Here is a 25,813-nt window from a genome sequence, read left to right on the forward strand (position 1 = left end):
AACTAATCTCTAAAGAAGCTGGAAGAGTCTGGAAGAAATGAACAAAAACCTCTTACTCTGTTGTGTTGGTGCATTTTCTCTGATTTGAAAAGTACCTTGCCTTCTTTGTATCTTCTGGACCAAAAAATTTTGCTTGGGGAAGCTTGCAGGCTTTTTTTGTGCTTGTAATCCATATTTCTTTGGGGAATGAATGGACAGATATAGGACAGTTCACATAATATCATCTGTTCCATGTTAAGAAAGAACATCAGATACCTCTTTCTCTAATTAATATAATTCTTACATTATGTCATTGGATTCTCTTTCTTCTGGTAGGTATATCAATTGGAGAAGCTCAGCATGAAAATGAATTTTAGTGGTTTCCTTTTATTGCATCATTATATCATTATACACCTAGACAGTTCTTTACTGAGCTTTGACCACGAGCTTTGGCTAAACTCTCTATTTTCCTTTCTTGCAGTCTTTCCTTGCAAATTCTGCTTTAAAGAGACCAGAGCAGCTCACCAGATGTGAGTTCTGATACGCTGCTCTCAAGTTTCTTTACCAAGGCTGCAATTTCAAATTGTATAGGATTAAATTTATTTCACCAAGTACTAAAGTAAATGTTTAATATGTGTCGTGATTGGCTGCAGCACGAAAAACCAGAATTTCTTCAGGCTTGAACAAGATGTTAAAAGTCTCAAATGAATTAAGTACACATTTGAGGAGCCTTTGTTGAACTCAAGTGGTTAGTTGGTAGTCTCCATTTGTGCGTAAGGGAAGTTTATTGCTTATTAAAAGTTTATGTCAATGCAATAATATAAAACTTGAGAATTCAGTTGCCCCTTGTTTGCTCAGTTTATGAATATGCATTGCCTTGAGCAGGACATTCTAAAAATCTTCAATGCTATAGTAAATCACAAAATAATTTAGAAACACTTGGGATCTTCACTTTACACAAAAAGAGAAGCAACAAAGGATGCTGGCTTTGAAAATGGTGCATTTGACTACATTCAGGAGAACATGCTTGTTAATGAGAAAATTTACTTGGCTGGGAAATAGAAACAAGTGAAGCTTTGTTATACAGTATAATGTTTAATGAACTGTTAGCAATGGACACACTTTTTTGAAGAGTGCCTCCACACTGCTGTGCTCTTGCTTGCATGTTATACCACAAAATGGGGAATTTGTAAGATATTTTAAATCTCACTTTTCCAAAGAGTCTTCTCTCTATATTTTTAGGTCCTGTTCATTTCATGGAATGATCTCATTATTTAAACAAACATAAAGGGACATCTGGCAAATTCAAAACTGAATGTGACTCATACGCAAATGTAATCAGCATGAATAACATATCTGGGCTGGACATTCACACAACTAAACCAACCCAACTGTTCTGATTCAATACATGTTGAAAAATGCATCATGTTGGTTCAGATCTGCTAAGAAAGGGCATTTTCCTACACCATATTGTTACTGTTGTCATTGCTAGTCAGTATTTCTCTTTTACTCTATGAAATCTATTAGTTCAAAGTTCTGGAATTCTTTAGACTGTGTCCAGTTGGTGGAGCTTTATTTTGCTCAAAGCTTAAGTATTCCAGAACTTCATAATTTTAAGTTACTCAACAGTATGTTTTAACACTGAACAGATTTTTTTTCTTTTTCTCCTTAAGAGCCAGAGGTTGCCTCTCTCGGCACTTGCATGGATCCTACTGAGAAACTGGATATATGAGACTTGGAAAAAACACTTCTTGAATTCCACTCCTTAAATTCCCACTACCCTTCAGACATTTCATTTACCAAGAATGAGCAGAGTGTTGCAGGACCGTTCAACACATTCAGTGCTGTTTGTTCCCCTCTCTTTAAAGCTTCAGTCCACTTCCCAGATCTAAGCGCATTTCCACACTGCTTCTGGCCAAAGATGTCTGGATGAGACTCCCTGTGGGGTCTCACCTCAGCCATATCCATAGGCCACCCAGGATGATGTGCCTCTGAACCATGCAAGGCATGACCTGAAGTGACAAGCCCCAGCAGAACTCCTGAGTGGATGCAAGAACTGGACTTGGGAAGCAAAAAAAAAAAAAAGGCACTGTATTACCACAGGACAGTGCTTCCATCCCAGGCTGCTCTATTTCATTTTAAGTCAACGCATTTTCCCCTGCATCACTTCAGCCACCCATAGCTCAAACCAAACCAAAATTCAACCTCTATTCTCAGCTCTACATTTTCCTAGATTTATCTTACCTTTCAATTTTTCTGTGAAATGGAAAGAAAGTCTACATGAGTGATGCCTAAAGTAGAAATCAGTTTCTTAAACAAACAACTGAGCGTGCACATCCTCCCTATCTTCTCCTTGCAATATCTACCTGCAAATAGGTTTGTTTTCAAGGCAACCATGCTTATCTTCCTCTATTAAATATTCACCAACTTTTTTAAATACTTCATTTTACTAGAGTAGAAAGCCAATCAGAAGTCTATAAATAACTGCTGTGTGTCAGAATTACACTCTCCTTTTCTAGTAACTAATAAAATAGCACATAGAAAATATAATTTTAGGTTAAGGACTGAAGGATATAAGATGAAATCCTGATCTCACCACAGTAAAGGTGTATTTTGTTATTAATCTCACTGTGGCCGGAAGTTCACTCAGGAAAGTGAAGAAAACAAAATTAATGTTATATACGGCTTTCCAATTTTTACTGTCTGTATAAATATAAAACTGTTTAAAATGGTATTTTTCAAGATTATTTCTCAGATAATAAAACTTCCCAATACCAAATGTATTTGCAGCTGTTGAAATAGTAGCTACATTTATTCAAATACATATTGAAAAATTTACCTGCATTTCAAATGATAATTAGAGGATTAATGTATTCAGCAGCAGTTCAGCTCACTACTCTGGCTCTGTGATACTGACAGGAGTAAAAACGGCAGTCTTCTTTTTATCATGAAATTCAACAAATACAACGACCAGAGATCAAAAAAGAGCAAAGATATTGTGGAAGAAAGCTTTTAATTGTACTTTTATTACTGGTGTTTTTGTAGTTGATCACACATAAAATAAATAAAAAAACCCAATGCCATTATATTGTAATGAAGCAGAGCAGTTTCCCAAAGATCATAGAACCAGAATTAAGTTTTTGAGTCCCGTTTTTTCCAGGAAAACCAGAAAGTTCATAAAGAAAATATGCCAGCAGTGATATTTACGCTTATATTCATCCATACAGGAGGAAGAGCCAGTGGGGGAAGACATAAAATCCTTAAAAGTATCCTTGTTACCCAAAGAAAATAATGTTCATGCAAAGACAGGAAAATTTCAAATGCAAAATGAATGTTTTGGGGAATTGAAAACACAGAGATGGATGAGTGAAGAGAATGGGTTCTGAAGGTGGATTTAAGCAGCCGGTAACAAGGCTTTCCATTTATCTAGTGTTTACAAGTAGCTGCTGGTTGGCTGTCGAATAGGATTAATCACCAAGGCATTTCTTTGAAGCTAAATATTGATTAGCCACAGGTAATTATTCATAGACATCAGCCTGGCATAATTTCATATTTTTCAGAGGACTTGCAGTATGAGCATTCTTTTGTTATTTCCTGTTCCCTTTCTGAGGAATGTTCAATAGAAAGGGGACATTTTGACACTGAAGTAAAAATGATTGAAGCTTTGTTCTGATAATTGGTAAAGCAGTTTACCCTAGTTTCTTTAGTCTTAATTTCTCTATGTATTTTTATTACTGATAAATATACTAAACTTTTGTCTAAAACTTTGCTGTTTGAAAACTAATTGATTTCAAATTTCTATTTTTCTGTATGGTTCTGTATTATATAAATTACTAACTAAAAACTTTTATAGAAAAGAAAGTAAATGTAAATTGAAGAATAATGACAGGCATACTTCAGACTATATTTTTTACAACTTAGTTAAACATCTTTTCTGAAGAAGATTAATATAGGAATAAAAAAACAATTCCCATTTTTACTTGAAAAGACTCTGGTACAATTTTTCATTTTATTCTATAGTTCTAAATTAGCACCATTTGATCAATATGTCGATGGATGTGCCCATGGAGAGCAGAACACCAGTCAAAAGTCCTGATGTGACAGATTGCTTTTCTAAATACTTCTGTACTTAATTATTAAGGACTAGAGGAACAAATTTAAGTCCCTTTGAAATCAGTTGAATCAGGAACATACATTACTTAAGTATAAGGAAGAAATTACAGTGATGCTTGATTTGTTCATATATAATGTAAATAATTCACTAAAAAATTCTGTCAGTGGCACTCCCTCCTCTGTGCAGGGACTTGCTTAACAATGACAACATGTTAAAAATATAGTGGGTTGCCCCAGAGCAAGGAACCCAGATGTAATGCAACTTCTTGCTTAGAGTCAACCAGTGATGTTGCAACTGAATTCGCCTTTAGGTATTTCTGTTTATCCTAATTACATGTACATCTGTACGTAACAATAATTACTTAACAATAGGTAATTTTGGCATCAGTCTGAGCTATAAATTACGGTTACGGTCTTTCTGAACAATGATCTGAACTTCAATTCTAAGGGAATAATTGCATTTTAAATCTGTGATATTTTCTATATATTTTTAGAGACAAAGCATTTTGGAAAAATAATGGCTTTTCATGTACAATCAAAACCTTAACTACTGCAGGTTCCTCCTGGCCCAATTGATGGTGCAAAGTTGCACTACTGCAACTTACTGCTAGGATTCCACTGTACTGAATTGAGGCCAACAAACTCAGTCCAACCCACCCCTGCAGTATAACTAAACACTCATCAATGTCTTCTCACTGCTTGATTGGTCAATACTCCTCTTTGAGGAAAAGTTTTAAGATATATAGGCAAGTTTGTTTGGGCTTTTTTTTCCCCACACAATTAACCCACTCCAATGAATGAGCCTGACACGCTCCTGAAAGGTTCTGTAGCTGCAGAAGTTCAGCTACATGCTAATATTTTCTAGAAAAACTATGGGTCCAGAAATCTTTCTCAGCGCACTAACATGAACTTCTCCCCTCAGATTCAACAGAAGGCTTTTAAAAAAATTCCCTAGCACATTAAATAGAACATATAGAAAAATTATTACCTTGAGGAACCTGCAAATCTGCAAGTTGGATGAGGAAACAATGAACTACTTCCCCTCATTTCTAAAATGGATGAGAAGGAAAACAGATCCATATGGTACATATGTGCAGCAGAGCTTATTTTAGAATTAATCCCAGGATAGGACATTTTTGTCTGTCCACCTGTGAATTTCTACTATTGATAACACTAAGTATATAAGAACAAGGTTCTTCATGGCTGTAATTTATACAGTATCTGCTACACATCAGAAAGTCATCAGTGTTCAATACAACCTCTAGGAAAGAGTGATGTTTAATAAATTATATTGCCATGTGAAAATGGTTGTTTTTTGGGTTTTTTTTCCCCTTTAAATAAATAATGCTGCAACTTCTAAACCTTAAGGATTTTATGCTCTGAATTTGATCATTAAAATAATACCATATGTGGGTCACATCTTTAAAACAGATTTGCCTAGTTTGCTGAAGGTGGTGGGAAAACACCCTGTCAAACCTCTCAGAATCTCCACTGTCTCCCAGCTGGACCCAGATCTTCATACAAATACAAGAAAGGAAATTTGCTTTCAATCAAGGAAATTATATTGAGTGCAAAATGAACTAACAAAGGTTGCAACACCTGCTCAGACTACTGTAGAACGTGAAAAATAGGCATTTTCTAAGCCCACAAAAATCATAACGAGTATTCATGTGCATTAGCACATGAGAAATCCCTGCAGTGAGCTACATACCTAACAGGTTACACACATGGGATTTCTTGACCAAATTATTTATAGACTGTCACCATACACCAAAAAAAGGAGTTACCATAATTGCTGATTGCTCCAGCAATCTGATTGCTGTGGTTTTAAGTCTCAGATGCAAGATTCTTAAAACAAATATACAGAAACACATGCAAACAGTGTCTTCAAAATCTCTTACTGACAAATGGTTAGTATTTGGCCCTGGCAAATGCCTGCACAGCTTCTGAAACACAATGGATTACAGTCTCAACGAGGCAGGCACAAGCAGAAGACTAACCACAATGTGGCCAAATACATCCGATCACTTCCTCTGATATGAAAAAAGAGAACTAGAAATTTACAACAGCACCTAAATAAAGGATTTATAAGTGACTCAGACTAGTTTCTATCCAGGCTTTTCAGACCCTGAGTACTCATAGAATGTAGAAGCCCTTAACAGTTTTCTCTCCAACTGTTTTAAGAAACCAAGTCAGTCTTAGGCACTATCACATCCTGATTTAATACAGATACAAATGACTTGGCAGAAATTACACAGGCCTTCTATGGAGCTTCATAAACCCAAATTGCCACCTCTCCAGGAAAATGCCTGAAGACTATTAGACTATACTTCCTGAAAAGCCCTCAGTGCAGGGCTGGGTGATAGATCTGGTATCAAAGATCTGCTTCATTTATCAGTATGCAAACGTGCTCCAAATTAATCCACACTAACCACACTTGGTTAAAAGCAGCAACAATTTTCCTACACATAAAAATGTCTATTGTTATCAAACCAAATAAAAAAATGCTATCTAATGGGCTCATGTTGAGTCATGCTCACAGAACATGTTATCTACAGAACTGGATTAATTAAGCCTAACTGAAAAGCAAACAGGAGATAAAGGCATTAATAAGAACAATCTTTTTTGTTACTGTGAACATGTATTTTGCATTATCTGTGAGTAAGTATGTAAAATAGAAATAATCACTGCATCATAAGTGTTTGCATAATTCAGTTTGTATACAAACTGAAAAAAACCCCAAAACCTAATAATGTGCAAGACGGTGAAACCACAGTTGTATAACTGCTCTTCCATTGCCATGGGTGCTTTCTAAACATCTGTATCTAATGTGATCCTTCATGAACAGAAGGCTCAGCAGGAGCACAACCTCCTTGCCTCTAGGAAGGGTAACAGGTGGTTGATAACACATGAGAGAGGATCACTGCTTTAGGCTGGGAGGTGAAAAAACTGTGCTATATGGAAAGCTGAAGCTACAAATAACACAATGAGTCAGACTGCAATTAATCTACCTAGATATCAAGGAGACTGGAGCTGCATCATGATTATCTGAAGGTTCCTGTGAAACTTTGACACTATCCGCCACAATCTCTAAAGCAAAGTGTCCCCTAACAACGCACTGGAGTTTGGTAAATAGAAGCAGCAGGAAAAAAAATCCCACTTCTTGGTTTTGAGGAACACTTGATTTAACAGCCAGGTTTTCATTTAAATGAAACTTTGAGACAGGATGAAACAGTACATTCTAGAAGTCATGGGCAAAGATGGTATCACATGAAATACAGGTATCTTTCTCAAATTACCACTGTAGATTACAGTTGATGGATTCACACAAAGAAATTAAACAAGGAAAAACAGCCTGCAGCAAATCTGTGATAAATTTAGCATTAAATCTGTGGCACTCTACATGCATTAGGTTAAGTAATTACACATTAAGGTTTAGGGAATACAAAATTAATGTCCAACTATTCAGACAGAATTTTTTGAGCCCACATTTACTACTGGACTTCTTCAGTATTGAGAAGACTGAAGATAATGTTTTTTACCTACAGTAACATTTTACTGGAAAAACTCAGTTTGGAGTTTGAAGCCAAGCTACTGCAGCAAAATTCAGGGCAGCTGCCAGCGAAGCAGTTCATAAAGCTGCAGCTGCAACAATGTCATCAAAGACAAGACCTGCCTGTTTCAAAACTCACACAGATTGAGGACCCACGGCTCTCAGCAGGTCATCACTTACAACATCACAGGCAGGCAGGAAGATTCTAAAGGAGGAGGGAGAAATCACCAGCAGGACGCAATAAATCTGCAGGCTTTCTGTTCCACACAACTCCAAATCCGTCCTGCAAATGCCAGCCAGCGGAGACTCCTCAGCAGCAGGGATAGAGTGAATCCCCCCCAAAAAAGTGTATTCCCCAAAGCAGTTTCCTTTGGGTACCTGCCTGGCTATTCTGCTGCTTTTCCAGACGCAAATTTGTGTCAAGGCTTTGCTGAGAAATTACCCCCAGAGCATACAACCACAAAGAGAACAGCAGTTTTCCACATCGGCAATTCCTTGCTTCACATTACTTAAAAAAAACCAAAAAAAAACCCAACAAAAACCCAGAAGAAACTGTTGCTTAGCAGGGTGGGGTGAGGGGAAAGGGCAAGGGAGGGAAAAATAGACTTGACCAAATTATTTGAGTCAGTAGCCAGCAGCCAAAGCAGAAAAAATAACATATATACTTATTAACCATTAGTCATTGAAGCATCTTGCTGAATTTCTAACACACGGATAATGATTTGAATGCAAAAAGCAAACAGGAAACCACATCTCTTTGCTTCATCTATCTTATCTTGCTATTGCTGTAGGTGAGAAAATTTATTTCTTTACACTTTTCTCTAGCTTCACAGACAACTCGGTTGAGTCTCAAGTTTTGATCCCACTGGCTTTGCTGCAGGAATCCAATTGCAGGAAATAATCATAGGAAAGATTCATCAAAACACATATGGGTAAAGCAAACTTTCCCATTTACTTTTTTAAAATCAGAGTTCAGCAGGAGGATAAAAACAGCAAAAGTCATACCTGAAAAAATGATCAAAGAAGCTGCAAGATTTGGGGTAAAAATACCTTGAATTTTCCTGCATATAACCGACTATGAAAAGTCTCAAATAATTCCCCAGCTGAAAGAGTAAGCAGACAAAACTACTGAGGCTCAAGTATCTCCACATAAAAGGAGCTGGGTGTAAATGAAAAGCAACCCCAAAAACCCAAACAAACCCTGAACCACGAATCTTCCTCCGCTGTAGGAAAACACAGCTCAGAACAGCATAAACCATCCTTATACAGAGTTATCTATTCATTTTATTTGTGCAGTGAACAAGAGGAAAAAAGTAATTTGCCCTCACACTCTACAGCCAGGACAATCTGCCAAGTAATGTGACTTTGTGGTGGCTCTACAATTACTCTGGGCTTATCTTATCCTGGTGCCTGGACAGAGAAATTCTATAGAGAACCTCATTAAAATGACTGTGATTTCTGCACCTTCGCAGAACACAGAGACCACGAAACTGCCCCTTGCATGTAATGGAAACAATGGAAAAAAGGGCCTTCTGTATTCTGTCCTTGTCTCCTTGGGGCTCAATTCCAGTGTCATTAAAATGGTATCACAAAAGTCTAGGGATGGAAGAAGACAGTGACCCAACTTCTGATCTTTGCACTGAGAACTCATAATGAAGTCAATCAGGGTGGAACAATTGCCTCTTCTCTTTTGCAATGACAGCCTTGCAGGTGCATGCCAAAATGCCTTTGCTGAGCATGGCCATCATTAAGTTTCTAAGTCCTTAGGATCCCCTTGGTGCTAAGAGAATGGTACAGCAGGAACTTGGAAAAAGCCAAGAAGTTGACCTATGACTAAGAAAATAAAACTGCAGATGATATTCTTAGCTTTAATTAATCCAAGTGATCATATTGAACTGATTAAACTTTCCATCTAGTACAAAGCAATGTGGATTACACTAACTTAAAGATCAAATTCATAACTGCTATGTTACAAAATACTTAGTTGTACATACTCATAAATTCTGAATTAAGAAGTGACAGTGAAATACAAATCCAGTTACAAGCATATAGATAAATCTGAAAGACAAAGACAGCAAATAATTAAGGTTTTATTTTAATAGGAAAGACAAAAAAATCCCCAAAGTCCTCCTCCTCCTCAAAACATTCAGTTATTTAGTCTAATAGAATATTAAATGTTTAACCTTTAAAATTTAGCTGACCTAACTCTCCCACTAGGATGGCAAGATAAGGGTATTCATGTTCATTTGCACACATGGATATACAGATTTTTCCAGAGTTTGTTGTTCATGCTCTTTGGTTTTTTTTTCTTCAATTAGCTACTCTTGGTTAATCAAAAGGTCTCTTGAAAATGCATATGGACAAGAGCCCCAAGTTGCACTAAAAATGCTTAATCCCACACATCTGATCAAGAACTTTGAATTTTTTTCCCTAGTCAATATCAAAACATGTTTTGAGAAAGTTGAACAGAACACAAAACAACCAATCTTCAAACAGATGATCCGGTTACAATTCTCACATTCCCACGAGTACAGCATGAAATCCTAACACAGAGGGATAAATCCGGAGTAGCACAGGAGAGCCTCACTTACACGGAGCCAGAGGTGTGCAAGGATGCCCTGCTTCCTCCCATCAAACACAACCTTCCTAAAGGATAACAGAAACTTCTGGGAGCCTCCTCTGCCTTCTTAACAATACTTGCAGAACAGAGGGACCCTGCATGACAGATCTTGCTTTTCCCTGGAGCTCAGGTGTTGCCTAATCACCTGATGAGGAGAAAACCACACCACTCTCTGCTCAGAGATAGATCTGGGTGACATTAGTACAGTGCACACTGCAAGTCTTTATTCCCGTGAATAGTCTATATCCACAGAGCCAGCTGAATAATTACGTGTTTGCAGAGCAAATACAAAGTTACTCTTACAGTAATTAAGATGATATGCATTGGATTAAAAACACAATACATCTCAATCACAAGAGTAGCTTTGAAATAGTGTAGTATCCAGTCATCTCATTACTGAACATTATAATTCATCCTGTTATTTTTTTCCCTTTTTGGCTTTGATAGCACAATATTTTCTCAGTAATAATACCACTTGATTTCAGTTTCAACTGGAATCTTGCCTGACTAAAGAGTACAGGCATAATCTCAGTCTTTGTAGATTTATCCACTGTGGCACAAAAGGATACATGAAACAGTTTTAACTTAAGTAAAGAATTTCAAACTGGCAATTTTACGCTAAAGTAATTGCAGAATACCCTGCAATAGGCTATGTATGTAGTTTCAACTAAATCGCTTTCATCAGCATAAATGATCACTCAAGGAGTTTGAAAATTATAATTTTGGTTATTTAAAAATTTCCTTTTTAAGTGGCAGAGAATTGTATTTCCCCCCCCCTTTCCATTTGTTAAAGACAGAGCACTGTAATTTCCAGGAAATTAAAAATTCTCTTGAATGCACCATGTTCGCTATTGAAAAGTGGCAGAAAAAGGCCAAAATGTCCTCTGAACAAAAATGCCTGATAGGATCAATCAATAGAAATACTATATTCCTCCACAGGAGACTATAATTACCTTTTAACACTTAGAAACAATAATTTCAAAGCTTACAGAGATCTAAAAGTTCCGGAAGAAATGCCAGGCTCACTTGTGTATCCCATGCAGATACATCACACTGCCTCAGGATCCTTATCCACAGAGGAGAGGAGAGCCAGGTGCACCAAACTCATCTTACACTACAACTTCCCATAAATCCCTGGCTTAACCATTTGGATTTATATTGCTCTTTGAGTCGGGTAGAGGAACAGTGTGAAAATGCTCCTAAAGCCTCAGTGTAAATGTTTCTTTAATCCCGTTAAAGCCACAAAACAGGCCCAGCTGAAGGAGCAGGAAACCGAGCTGAGGAACTCTCAGTGACCCCCATCACTACTGTCTCTCTTGGCACTGACCTGTTGGTCACAAGTTCACCCTGGGCATGGCACAGATATCCCAAGGTCAGGTGGATTCAGGATATCACCGTGGGGACCCCTAGGACACACTGGGTGCTGCTGTGTTCTGTAGCAACACAAAGTTTTGCACTGGTAACTTGCAGAAGCTGAGTTATTAAAATAGCTGATGCAGAAATAGAAGATAGAATTAAATATTTTTGAATGTCACTTTGTTACACTACACAGAACTTTATGTTCCCCAAACATGACACTGAATTCAGCCAAAAATGATACAACTTCATTGCTTTTCTTTAAAAGTGAGAAGAAGGGGGGAAAAGTTGAAAGAAAAATACTCAAGGTGACACCACACTTCAAAAACTGGGAAACTGGTCTGTTAAAATGTGTTGGTGGTAACATTTAGGGTTTGGACTCCCATTAATGGGGCCCCAGGGAAAATATAAACACTCTTTCTGAAATTAAATCTTGAGTTTGCCCACCGCAGTCTTGTTTTCAGCTTCAGCTGCTGGCACGTCAGCCTGCAATTGAGGCCTTGCATCAAATGCCAAGCCAAACATTCAGGAACAAGAATGGTAATGACACCCTATTTTGTTCTAAGGCACATTAAAATATAGCGAGTATTATTAAAAAAAAAAAAAAAAAAAAAAAGAGATCACCCATTTGAGATTAATAACTTAAAAGAAACTGATTTTCATAACCTCTCCACTTGCACTTGTCTTCTAATAATAAACTTTCAGAAGAAAGCTGTGCTTGACTCTTGAAATCAAGAACACTTGCAAAAAACTAACACATATCAAAGTTAGTTCTGATAAAAACTGCCTAAGGGCATAAGCTTTACCTACAAGTGTTCAAAACAAAATTCCCTGGTTTTGATACACAATTTCGCAAGTGACTTAACAGGAATGGATCAATAAATGGAAGCTACTAATTTGTAACCTAAGTTTCTCAGGTGGGATTCTTCCTATTCACAGGAATATGATATAGTAATATCAGAACTCTGCTACTGGAACACCTCCTACCAGCATCTCTTTAAGTTCTCTCTTGAACTCGCACATTCTTTTCCTAAACACTGTGTTCAAGGTGAGAACATGTTGCTCCAGCTATTAATTTTTCCCTCTCTCTGTCTCCCAAATCTCCAGCCATCTGTAACCTCTCCATGTAGATGGATCTAGAGTAAGGGATGCAATGTAAGATACAGCCCCTGTTCCAGGTAAGGAATTGGGATCCCTTGGGAATTGGGATCTCTCTATCCTAATCCCACCCTCCGTGATGTCTCCTGATGCATGGAAACTATCCCCTATATGGGAAAAATTGCAGTCTGGATCTACATGGGATGCACAGAATTTCTTATATAAACACTGCTCTAAGACACTCAATCCCTGACGTGAATCTGGGTTGAAAACTCATCTGACTCAGAGAGTAGACTGTACCCATGATTCAAACCAGGGATTAACAATAATTTACCTGCCATGGGTAGGAAATTTGAAGAAGCTGCCAATTTACCAAGGAAACAGAGAAAAAGGAGCACCAGGAATTCATACAGGACTTGTTCCACCAGTAACACACAACGTTATCTTGAAGAATATGAGATATAACAGACTATGCTACCCAATAAACTGAGTGAATTCCAAGCTTTGTCTTTAAAATCAGCCCCTCAATGTGAATAACAAAGTGAGGCCAAGTAGGCACCAATCCATGGCCTAACCAATATCACTGTGTAGAAACCCTGCACTTTTATTTGCAGATTTAATGGATTTCTTTAATCAGAGGGTAATGAGACACTGGAGCGAGTTGTCCAAAGAAGCTGTCGATGCTCCATGCCTGGAATTGCTCAAGGCAGGGTTCGATGGGTCATCTAGCAGGAGGTGTCCCTGCCCATGGTGAGGCTTGGAACCCAACATGATCTTCCAGGTCCCTTCCAAACCAAACCATTGTGGTTCTATGATTCAGGTCTGAAAGCAGCAGATTTCTCTGTTTGTTGTGCCTCTCCTGGAGCAAGGAATCAGAAGGAGGGCAGAGCGCTGGATCCCTATTATTGTTCTAAGCTAGAGCCAAGAATGGCTGCAGCAAACACTTTTTAACCATGCAAGCACATCATTCCTCACCATGAATCACATCAGCACTCCTGCTGGAACCATAAAGTCAACCATAAATTTAAAAAACCTGAATATTAGATGTAATAACCTGCAGTAATTAGAATACCAGTCTAGTTACTGAAGTTAATGTGGTACTATACGGGAATAGTTCTTTTCTGTTCAAGACATTAGTAGGTAATTTAGAAGCCTTTCAAAGAATATGATTTCACATTCATATGGAGTACATTTCTGAAAGGCAGGTATGGAGGTTTCTTATTTTATTTCCATTCATCATCATGTCAGTTGTGTAACTATCTACTTTATTAGAAATAAAATAATTGAGCAAATTTACTTAAAAGAAAATAAATACTGGGTGTGCACAGTTGAAAAAAAATAGGCAATATAAGAAAAGCGAAAGCAGTAATTTCTAATCTAAATGCAATTAGCACCTGAAGAATCAGAGTTTTTAGGTTTAAAGATACATTAGGATCACGTTTCAAGAGGAGATTTTGCAGAGTTGCAATGGTTACTGCCAGTAGATGTATCATAAAAGGAGTTACCATCATGCATGTCTGGAAGCACAGAGAGGAAAGCAAAGGTGCAGTCAACAACAGAAGGTCAAGGACTTCTCAGCTAAACAGAGATGTTACCCATAAAATGAAAGTCTAAAAAGCATCCCATTCAATGATTTCAGGAAAGTTAAAAATATAGATAACCAGTAGTTGAACTTTATGTCAATTCTTAGTTGGGCAGAAAGCCAAACTGCTTTTTAAAATCACACTTTAATTACAAAATTTTGCTTTGATTGCAGTTAGGACAATAAGCATGAAAGCTGGTGTACGGGTAAGATGAAAATGGATCCAGCCTCATCACACTTCCTCAGTGGCAGAAACACCAACTACATACAGAGATTTTTCTACAATGATAAAGTTGCCTTTGCAAGTAGAAAATTAAAAATCTATAGCAAGAAAAAAACGTGGGTTTTTTTCTGTCTGATAAGAGGAGCCAATAAGCCATAGTTATTTCCAATTAAACTGATGTTTGAGGGTGTTTTCTGGTAGTAGTATTGTTTTCAAATCCTCTTTTACAATCATAGCCAGTTTCAGCCACCAGTCAAACATCTAATTTCTCTTCCACTGTACTGACCTTCCTCATTAGTTTGATCTAATTCTTACTATAAAAAGGGTTATAAATGACAAGGTCTTTATAAAGACTATATGACCTATACAACAACTAAGGCATTTATGCCAATACTGTAAAGAACTAAAATGTTATTTCAACTGCAGCACTTGATATGTAAAGGGAGAACTTTTAGTTAGGTTTGTTCAAGAAAACCTTAAGAAAATTGTCCATTTTCTGTAATGGTTTTGATGAATGAATAACAGAGTAACTATGCAGAGGTGCACGTATCTTCTCATAAGGTCAGATTTCAGGAGTGAATTACAGACAATTCCTCAGACATTTGAAAACCCAAAGGAATTTGCAGAAGCCTCTCCTCAACAAGGTGGATAAATCTAATTAAACTTGAGCTTCATGCATTCTTTTTCAGTCTTTACCTTAAATAACTAAATGTAAGATATTACTTTTCATTATAAAACCCTCTCTTAAAATATAAAAGAAAGAGGAACTTGCACAGAAAATAATTCACATTTTAAGAAAAAAAAAAAATCTACATAGATAACAGGGGTTATAGCAATTGTAAAATAGATCACCTTCTACAATCTGTATTGGTAAAGGTGCCCTCAAGATAGATTTATATAGGCTTTGCTGCTAAACTACAAAATCGAACAAAAACCCCCCAAAAAGTTCTGATAGTGCATTCATGATAAATCAGATCTGTATGAATATATTTAATTATGAAACATAGCACATGCCACTTAAAAAAACCCTGAAATGGGATTTTGTACATAACCCACCCCAAAAGTCAGTGTATCAGTTAGAAACCTACTCAAAAGGTGAAAACAAAGGTCTACTTGTTTCCTTCAGACAAGATAAACATACAAAATACACTCCATAAATACAGCATATTATTAAAAATAACCCTGAAAACCAAGGATAACCATGGGGGAAATTAGCAATTGTAATCTGATTTACTGTCAGATTTTTCCTGCCGTCTTGCATATTACTTGATCAGTATTTTTCTTCCCTTAAAAAGCATTGTGACTACACTACATCTGTGCTCCGAATGAAATGCACAATCCCCCTTTCTTGTACTGCAGAATAATGTCACTGAAAGTGGGAAAAGGGATGACTTGCTCTTGCCTGCAATGAGCTGACCTTCTATAAAGGTGTTTTATCAGGGTAAACCAGAATTTTCCAAATATTCCAAGTCTTTTTCAGAAAAAAAAAAACCAAAACAAAAATAACTCTGGTTCTTCTGGTTACACAGCAAAGAGCCAAGCTGCCTGTCCTGGCGCATCCCACACATTGCTGGGATGAGCCTGGAATTCTGTTTTCCAAGAGCACCTGTATTACCAAATCAAACGGGCAATTCCTCTTTGCAAAATCAGAAGAGAAACTTGTTGCCTTTTTTTTTCGCTTTCCTGTAAGACAGATGCGGCTTATATAAGCTCACCAGTGATTCTTAAATATAAATACTGTTGTTGAAACAGGCCCTTAGCTTTCGTAATATCCAAAAAAATTATCTATTAAATTCAAAACCCCCAAAAGTATCTCTTTGGCTCTTCTCAATTCCACAGTATTTTGGTAAACATTAGTCAGAGAAATGTTAAGTTCTGTTTTCTTCTAAAGGTTATGAGGCACAGCTGCACAAATCATATGGGAGCACACAGTAGTACAGTGAGTTTCGTTATGATGGTGACATCTCTGCTCTCAGAATCTGACCCTTAAATCAGGATGGGAGTACATTTATGACAAGTGCCTGACCTTCAGGGAAACAGGGGCTGCATTAAAAGCCAATCAGTCACTCCAGTGACTACTCAAGCCCTAACACGTAGTTTTTCCCTGACAGGCCAAAATATGCCCTTTAAAGCCAACGAGAACTGTGTGCAATCAGCAGACAAAAGGTGACTGATTAATACCCTCAGCTTTGCTGTCAGGAAACAAGCAGTAGATTTTCCTGAGGGGAGATGAATGTCAATGTAAATAGGAAAAATTAAAATTTGCTTGTTGGCTAGCTACTCACCTCATGAAGTGAATCTTTGTAATTTAGAAAAGTTCTTTAAATAACCTATTCGCCACAAGATTTATTTGGTATAAAGTTTTTCCTCTTGTGACTTACTCTGTCCTTTGTATACCAACTTCAAGAATTATTTTTTATCTCTGTACAGCTAATGGTCACAAAAATTAAAAAGGTACATAAACAGCAGGCACAGTAATACTAGATCACTGGTTGTCTGCTATAAAAACATAATAAATAAAATATTGTGATTAATATTTTAAGCATTCATTTGGAATGAATAGGCAGTAAACTACTGAATTATGACATTTACAAACAACTTGCAACATGTAGCACAAGCAAAATACCTGAATATTATAACAGAATACTTCTGTAAACCTCTATTCTACAAGATTTCCTAACGTTTGTGTGATTTTAGAACTAACAAGGCTTAAGTTTTTAACAAAAGGTTCTGTTGAAAGTTTCTAACATTTGCAGATTATGTTCAAGAACCAAAACCCTTTCCAAGTATGAAAAAATAAGAAGCAGAGCAAAGAATTTCCTGACCTTTCTATCAACAAATAATTGGATACTGAACTTTGTTTGAAGTACAGTAGTAATCAATCAATTGCCTTGTTTATCAGAATTTTTATGAGACACCTGGAAATATAAAACTCCACCAGAATTCTCTGGGTGACATTCTGGTCTGTACAGATGTCCCCTGACAAGCAGACTTACTTGCTTAAGTCAGCATTACACAGCTTTCAATATTTTAATTCCGTTATTAAAAAACTATTTTTAAAAAGTTTGGCTCGTTCTTTTACTTCATATCTGCAAATTAATTTAAAAAAATCATCTCATCCAGTCATATAAAATGTAAATATATTTCAGGAATTGTCTTCATAGAGCAGCAGGAGCTACGCTCAACTGCAAAACATCTGTGGGTTCACATTATGAATGCAAAGAAAAGGCCAACACACAGCCTCAAAATGAGATTAAGAAGGAGATTAATATACAGTAATACTGATATTATTTTATTCAGATATTGCTTATCTGCTATTTTATTATTTATTTTCAAGCCTACTTTCAGTTCAGAAATGAAGCATTACTCCCTTATTCCAGTTGTCTTGGCCTTTCTCAGACCAGTGGATTCTGCAAATTCACCTTACTACCTTAAAGCAATTCTCGTCTTTCACTCTTCAGCTTCATGGACCATCAGGTGCAGGCAGCACCTTCTTTTCTTCTCATCTTGGACCAGTGGGAGGAGAAAAAGTGCAAGCAAAGAACAAAGGAAAAGCTGTGAACTGGACCCCACAGGGAATTATCACACTTCCCCTTTGCTCTGGAATACTTGCAACACATCTCCAAAATTTCAGTCAACCTTGGAACTGCATCGCCTTCAGGAGCAAACAACAAACGTGAAAGATCTTTGGAACTCTTACAAACCGCACTTTGGGAAAAAGCTTTGTTTATATCCACTTAATTCAGCGTCAGCCAACTGAAGAAAACTGTTCAGTAAATCAGCCAAAGCCCCACGTGAAGTCCATAAAAAGTGGAGCAGCCCAGTCTGTCTTTATACTCCTAACAGAGCAGCATGTACCCATTCATCAGATTTGAACCAAAAATATTACAGAAGCAATGCAGTTCTACAGGGCAGTGAAGAGCACTGCTATGCCGCTGTCTTGTAACCCAGGGGTCAGGGTTTGGGAGCTCCAATCCTAAGCCAGAGTTTACAGGACACTGGGCTCTACTCCTTGCTCTGATCCCCGGGTAACAAACACAAACGTGGATTTATACACCTACATGTGAGACCCTATGTACAGACAGGTACATATATTCTACCGCATCAGCAAGATGTTTGAGCCATATAAAACTATTAACCCTTTTAAAATCCCTCGAGCTGCTCTACCTCATAAGAGGGAATACCTTCACAAGCATTCAGTATAAAAGTGAACACTAGAATTTTTAAACAATTAATGCAAAAAGCTGGCAAACACTTCCTGGCGCTCACTAACGCAGGCACAGCCTCTGGGGCTGGAAGGTGTCAATTAGTGCATCTTGGGGCAATTAATTTGCTGGGGCTCCTCACAGAGCTGGGTGCTCCCAGAAACCACAATGCAGGGCCAGAGGTTATAGAATGGTGAACATCAGGCAACGAAAGACAAATAGGTGAATCTTGAGCTTACATCAAAACAGATGGACTTGGGATACTCAAGGACAAGCGCTTTCTTACTTTTTACTTAATTCGAACCGAAGTGAAAGATTTTGCTTCCCTCTACATCTGTCTCTCAGGTTGAGCTCTATGGCACATGATATGCATTGAATCCAAACCAAAAACAACATTTGTTTGTATGACAAGTGAAAGCAGTGGCTTACCACTTAGCCCTACTTCAGTGCCTTTTTATCTGTGTGCTACCCCTCACCCCTGTCCCCTCATTTCCTACCCTACCAGCAACAAGGTGAAGCATTTTTTTCCCTTCCTGATATTTACTGGAAATGCAGGCAAAGTACAACTGCACAAAATACCTTTAGGCAATTAATAAAGATAACTTTCTGGACATAATGTGGATGGACCTTTGCTGGGGAAAACAATTCTGGCTAACAGCTAAAGCACGTGTATTTCAGTTTGACACAGACAGATTCTTAAAGGTGTTACAAATGCTTAATTAAACCTCTACGAGTTTGGTAGATATGGAAGATGTCTTTGAACAGACAGGACAGCCTGACTGTAGTTCGGTTTTGATGCCTGCTTCGGAATGATGGTGGTTATGAAATAATCATGACATAACAAAGAGTTAAATGCCTGATAGAAATCTCCTTTACGTCTTAGAGATCCATATTCTTAAGGTATTAGCTGTGGCAAGATTAAAAAAAAAACAACAACAACATTTTTCTAGTATAAAAATCTTCATTTAATATAGAAGAGAGAAAATAAAACTAGGATTACAGTATATAACCAGAAATGTTGCCAATATAGTGCTATATATCTGTAAAAACCTGGGTTCATATGACATAATTACAACGGATGCCACATCTTAGTTTATTGTAGGAAAATACCTGTTTCCATCACACTTTTTTTGTGTTTTGCATGTTTGTTTGTTTGCTTTTTTTTTAGTTTTAGTGTTCTTTTTTGAAAGTGAAAAAACATGCCAACAAATTCTCTCCTAGCTTTGGTGATTTTTTGGCTTCAATACAGAGCTAGTTACATTTATTCTTGTCAGCATTTTAGAACAATGATATTTTTACTTTTTGTTAAGCAACTTTCTACTGATTCAAATAATCCCCTGCTAACCAACTACAAATACTGCTGTGCCCTTGGTTTGAAAATCTACAAACAGATTTACAAAAAGATGACACAGAGTGTCCTCTACCTTTGCAAGTTTGTATCAGGGATATCCCTGTCGCTCAAAAAAACAAAACAAAAAACCCTCTCCAAATCCCAGACAAGGCATTTTCCGTGAGTTCTTTCTAGGAATTCCTTACATAAGCTGCTACTTTTTAGCACAGTCCATAAAGTATATTTATTACTCTTACAGGTGTATGAGCTTTGACCATTTCCTCTGCCTGTTATGTAATCATATAAAAGCTATTATGCTACATGATTTAGAGTTAAACAAGTCTTCCACTTCCAATTTGAGTACAGGCAGTCTTTATAAATCTTATGCCAGAAAAATCTAGTTCTCCTTATGTATGATTTTTGTTTTAATTAATGGATGTGTGTCAACTGATCAAAAAGAGAAAAAGGTTGGCTGAAATATTTGAATATACTCAATAAAAACAAAAAGGAATTTATGCTCCTACCAGATAAACCAAAGAAGATTTGGTTTCTTTGAAGGTGATATTTTCATTTATATCTGCACTGGAGGCCTTATTGACCCATTTATTTATGACACTTATGATAAGTTATGATAAGTTATTTTAATAGTAGACCTACTTTCACCTTCCCCACAGCTTATCCTTCATAAACAAGTGACTTCAGATATGCTCAAACATCCGTATGGATCATGTTTTGCACTGGATTCTGTTTAAATTGTCTTTCCAAATCAAACAAATCTTGCTAAAAGGAAATGTCTCCACACACAGCATAATGGAGGGAGCTCACCCAACGGCAATCTTAACTAGTAACAAAGTGAAACTTCTGAAGGTAATCCTATTTCCCATGCTATTATTTAACCTTAAAAGCAGGGAATATAGAAGCAGAGGCCAAACTCATTATTTCTACTTCCTTCTGAGGACAACATTCCCCACTAGATTCAAGCTGAGTGATTTTGTTTATTGAGAATACTGAAATTTGATCTCAGGCTGCTACTGCCATATGAAAGAGGTTTTTTTTAATTTTTTTTTTTTTTTTTTTTTTTTTTTTTTTTTTTTTTTGCTTATGTTTTTATAAAGAGCTTCAAAGGGGAGAAGTGTGTTATTTTTTTCTCCTCCTACTAAAAGCAAATCAAAGTCCCTTAAGCTACATTTTTCTGTTTATACCCAAGCATTAAACTGCCAGGATATAGCATTAATAGAACAACTGAAAACAACTTTCAGAACATTGCAACATTTCATAACAAGACCGATGCACTAACTATAAATCAGGCTTAGGAGAATACCAGTACTTTTTCAGGTTCTCAGATAATATGGGTTGAGAGGAAAAAAATAATGGCCTTCATGTGCATACAAACTGCACAATAAAGCTCATTAGTGAACGTAAAATAGCACCTGTTATTTACACTGAAATGTTTTCTATGATCCGAGCTCAGATCACAATTTAAATCTGACAGACTGCGTTTATGCCCCACCTTTATGTTACTTCATGCAATAAGAAATTAATTAAACTATTTAACTCAACTATTAATGTCTGCTTTTCAGCTTGTGATGGACTTAAAAGTCTACAAATATATATGAAGAAATGTATCATAATAACAAACTGTTTGAAAAAGCAAGTGAAATATCTGAAAACCTAACTCCTGATTCATGAAAAATTAATGTTTTAAAGAGAGGTTTGAGGTTTAGCAAACTTTAGTTTAGCAAACTTTAGTAATTTCTCACTCCATGATGAAACCCATTATCCACTGGTAACTCACCCTCTTCTGCTCTTGAATATATTCCATCAGTTCCTCTCTTGTCCTTTTTACTGCTTCCTCGATTGCCTTTTCACTTCGTTTCTGCTCCTCCATTAATGCTTCCTTGACAATTTCCTTTCAAAAAGAAAAGCATGTAAGTGTATGTGAAAAAAAAAAGTCAGAAATGTGATAAAAGATCATCCCTTTTCCTCCTGCTAAATTTTATCACCTCTATGCTCTTTTCTCAGATAACAGTTATCCTAAATGTATGCAGTATCTTTAAAAACATTGATACATTCAGTACTAAACTGTAAATAAGAGAGGAAAAAAAGGAGAGAAATAATAACTTTAAAGCTGCATTAACAGAATCACAATGTTCCCTGAGAGCAGAAAATAATAAAGCAATTCAGGTTTTACTTCCCATCAGGGGCAGGGATGGCAGGGATTTACCAGTTGCTGCTACCAGGCCAGACCACTTCAGTTGGAAGAGACCTACAAGATCATCCGCTCCAGCTGCCTAAGCCCTCCAGGGCTGCCCAAAAATTTAAGCACATTAATAAGGGATTCTCCAAAAGCCTCTGAAACAGAATGTCTTAGGGCATAGACCACCTTTCTGGAAGCCTCTCCAAGTGTCTGACCACCCTCTTTTAAAGAAGAGCTTCACAATGTCCAGTCCGAACCTCCCCTGATGCGGAGTTTTGAGCCATCCCCACACCACCAAAGTCAGTTTCTAAACTGTGATACCAATTATCAAACTTGTCAAAATCATGAATTTGCTTCCAAACTTTGGAAATTGCCAGGGACATTCTGTACACAGAAGCAAAAGATACTCACCTACCCACTCCCCTAAATTAGCATTATCCTACATCAAATGCATTACGGTAGAGAAAGCCAGGAACCACTTCTTAAAACATCTCTATCACCTGCAGTATTTGGCTGAGGAAATAAATTGCTGGGCTAAAGTCACTGTCCCAAAACTGAAGTCCCAGCTTCCCAAAGTCACTCATGGAATAAGCAATGACATTAATCCGTGTGTTCTGTTTCCAAGATTCAGGAGAACAAAACGACAAGCCTCAAATTCTTATAAATCCTAAAAATGTAACATTTTCAGAAAGGAAAAAAAAAAAAAAAGGCACAAAAAACAGTAAAATTAATCACAAGATCTTAAATGATTTGTCAGGGAGATCAAGAGGAAGCTGGAGAGTGCCTCAGAAATCAGGCAGAAATTGGCAATTCCTATTTGTTCTAAGACATTCCAAATTGGAAGAAACAGAAACGCTAAGTGGTGCGCCTGAAGAATTAAGCAGTAAATAATGGAAAAAACCCCCAGTGGTTCAAACAGGAACTCAACATGACTTCTAGTGTGTTTATTCACATATATGATTTATGTGTTTTTTTGGTTTTTTTTAATAAAATCTTTTAGAAAATCAAAGGTAAATATAAATGGATTCCTTGGATTCCTTATTACTCTTCACTGGTTAGACATAACACTGCATTAGCCACAGATTTGTTTACAGGTTTGCTTGACTGCAGAGCAATACAGACACTTTATGGATTTGGGGGAGTGGGGAAGGTTGGCTGGAGGACAGGTGGAGTTCTAAGGTTTTGGAAGTAGAAGATATTTATGAAGTTGCACGATTCATCTGTATATTTTAAAGTGGCGTTTTACAATATGCTATTAGTGTACAAAATTAATTATCCACCGAATTGGATCAAACTCTTTTTTTTTAATTTTTTTTTTTTTAAAGAAGTCCCTTCAGTGGAAGTTATTCAACTGAAAAAGAAAGCTCTATTTCTTACCTTTAGTTGTTTGCTCTATTTCAGCCAAAATGGAATAGCTTCTGCAAAACTACACTTTTGCTATTTTTATAGCAGAAAAAGTCTAAAATCCCAAATTTAAAATGTGTAACTATGTAGTCCCCACTGTTCTGGAATGCAGTATACATGAAAATCATAGTTATGAAAAGTGATTATGATTTTTTTCTATTTTAATTAAGCCTACCAAAGAAAAAAAACACAAAAAAAAGGTCTCTTTCACTACAGAACTCTGGCAAGACTAACAGAAAAAGTAGCAGAAAATTACATATTACAGAAATATGTTGCTCTTATAATTATACTCTCATGCTAGTTTAATATGTCACAAGGTCCCAAAATGCTGTCTTGTGTTAGAATGGAAAAAAAAATCCCATAATCTATCCCATTAAACTCTTCAAAGCAAATTACAAAGCTGATAAACTGCTGTAACTTAATATGTAGAAAATTTTACACCCATAAAATAGTTACTAATAATTAAAGTATGTTAAATATCCTTGACACAATACTTGAAACACTATATAGTCCAAATAAATATCTGGACTATAAAGTCCAAATAAAACCACAATTAAATTCTACAAGTCTATTCATAAAATGCAAGAAAACAGAAATCTCTAGCAATACCCTTAGAACATTAAATACCATTAAAACAGAAAAAGTAAAATTGGAAAGAATTCTCTTTAATTTCTACTGGTATTGGCACCAGTCCCCAGGGATGTGGTTAAAGCACCAGCCCTGGAGGAATTTAAAAAATGTGTAGGTGTGGCACCTGGGGTCATGGGTTAGTGTGGCCTTGGCAGTGTGAGGTTAACAGAGGGACTCAATGATCTTTAAGGTCTTTTACAACCTAAGTGATTCTGTGATTCATCTACCACATTCTAACCAAATTAGGAGCTGATGTGTCTTCCCAATTTATAAAGTTTTCTGTTTCGGACACTGATCACCTCCTGTTACCACCTGAAAATCGTCTCATCATATCAACAGTTAGTGTCACCAGACAGATCCTGGAGCCACCAGACTGGACAATCTCATGTGACTGCACAAAAAGACTCCTGCTTTAGTGGGCTTCATCCCAATGTTTGGATTTGCCAGACTGCTGGCAGTTGTCCACAACGTTTTTGATTTGTTGGGGTTTTTCTGTAATTATTCACCAACCGTACCCTAGGATGAATCATACATTTAGATTCCATCCTTACATTTTAGTTGCAGAGGTAAAAATCGGCCTTTATTTCATCTTCAACTATGAAGGGTAGAGCGTTATTTGAGCCTCTTAGTGCTATTTTAATAGACTCAAGAAAAATGGATAAACCCAGTTTCCTGTGAGAAGCTAAGGAAGAACACTCCACAAAATGGCACTTGAGGTGCAATTCTTCTTGGTCCTCATTTTTTTTTTTTACACATTTGATCAGTGGCTGGAGTACCAAATTATAGCCACAAAGTTGGCTTCTTTACCTGATTCTCTATGCATGTGCTTGACATGACACTAGTTAGAAGATTAAGAATACCTAATCAAAAATAAATACAGTTATTCAAATACTCAATTGACAAATCACAGTCAACCGTGTATTAGAAATGACAACCACACAATCAGAACACATAAATCTGTAGGAAGACAGAAAGAAAAAGCAGTGTACTTGATACACCAGAGAACTCCAGACAGTATTTAAAGAATAAAACAAGCCATATGTTGCTTTGCAATTTCATAGGAAAATTCTTTTGTTTCCACACAAGGATCAGGTGGCAGCACTAAACTTTATCTAGGAAATGCAACCACAGACTGCAATGTTAGTGTTTTTTCAGAAAATAGTAACCCTCAAATTATAATGTCTGTGGTTATAAACTACTACAATCTACTTCTGAAGTCAGACATGGTTAAAGTCTGTATGCAGTGAACCATTCCTTTTCCAGACTTTGCAGGCATATTAAAAATAAACTCATCTAATGGCAGGGATCTCTTTCCACTCAGTGCTACTGAGCTGTGTTCCTCCTCACACATTCAAGATTACACAACATTTTCTTTTAATGTGTCTCTACAAATACTGGCCACACAAATGTTTCTGCAAGACAGTGGGAAAACAAGAAGAAAGTAAAACTGAAAATAACGGTTTGCTACCTTATTGAGAGAAATGGAAGCACACACTCCCACTGAAAGCTGAACAATAAAGGCA

At 36.8% G+C, this 25,813-nt stretch overlaps 1 protein-coding gene across 4 annotated transcripts in view; it reads right to left on the bottom strand.

The window, feature by feature from the left end:
* Positions 1–25,813, bottom strand: part of CCDC91 (coiled-coil domain containing 91) — a 114,563-nt gene that overhangs the window by 6,161 nt on the left and 82,589 nt on the right. For all 4 annotated transcript variants that reach the window (XR_009207801.1, XM_040063198.2, XM_058420411.1 and 1 more), the window contains one exon: positions 21,855–21,968. Coding sequence is in view for 3 of the 4 variants with exons in the window: in XM_040063198.2 (XP_039919132.1) it covers positions 21,855–21,968 (114 nt within the window). In the remaining variant the exon portion in view is untranslated. The remainder of the gene's footprint in view (positions 1–21,854; positions 21,969–25,813) is intronic.

Source organism: Hirundo rustica, chromosome 4, assembly GCF_015227805.2.
Source record: "Hirundo rustica isolate bHirRus1 chromosome 4, bHirRus1.pri.v3, whole genome shotgun sequence".
NCBI lineage: Eukaryota > Metazoa > Chordata > Aves > Passeriformes > Hirundinidae > Hirundo > Hirundo rustica.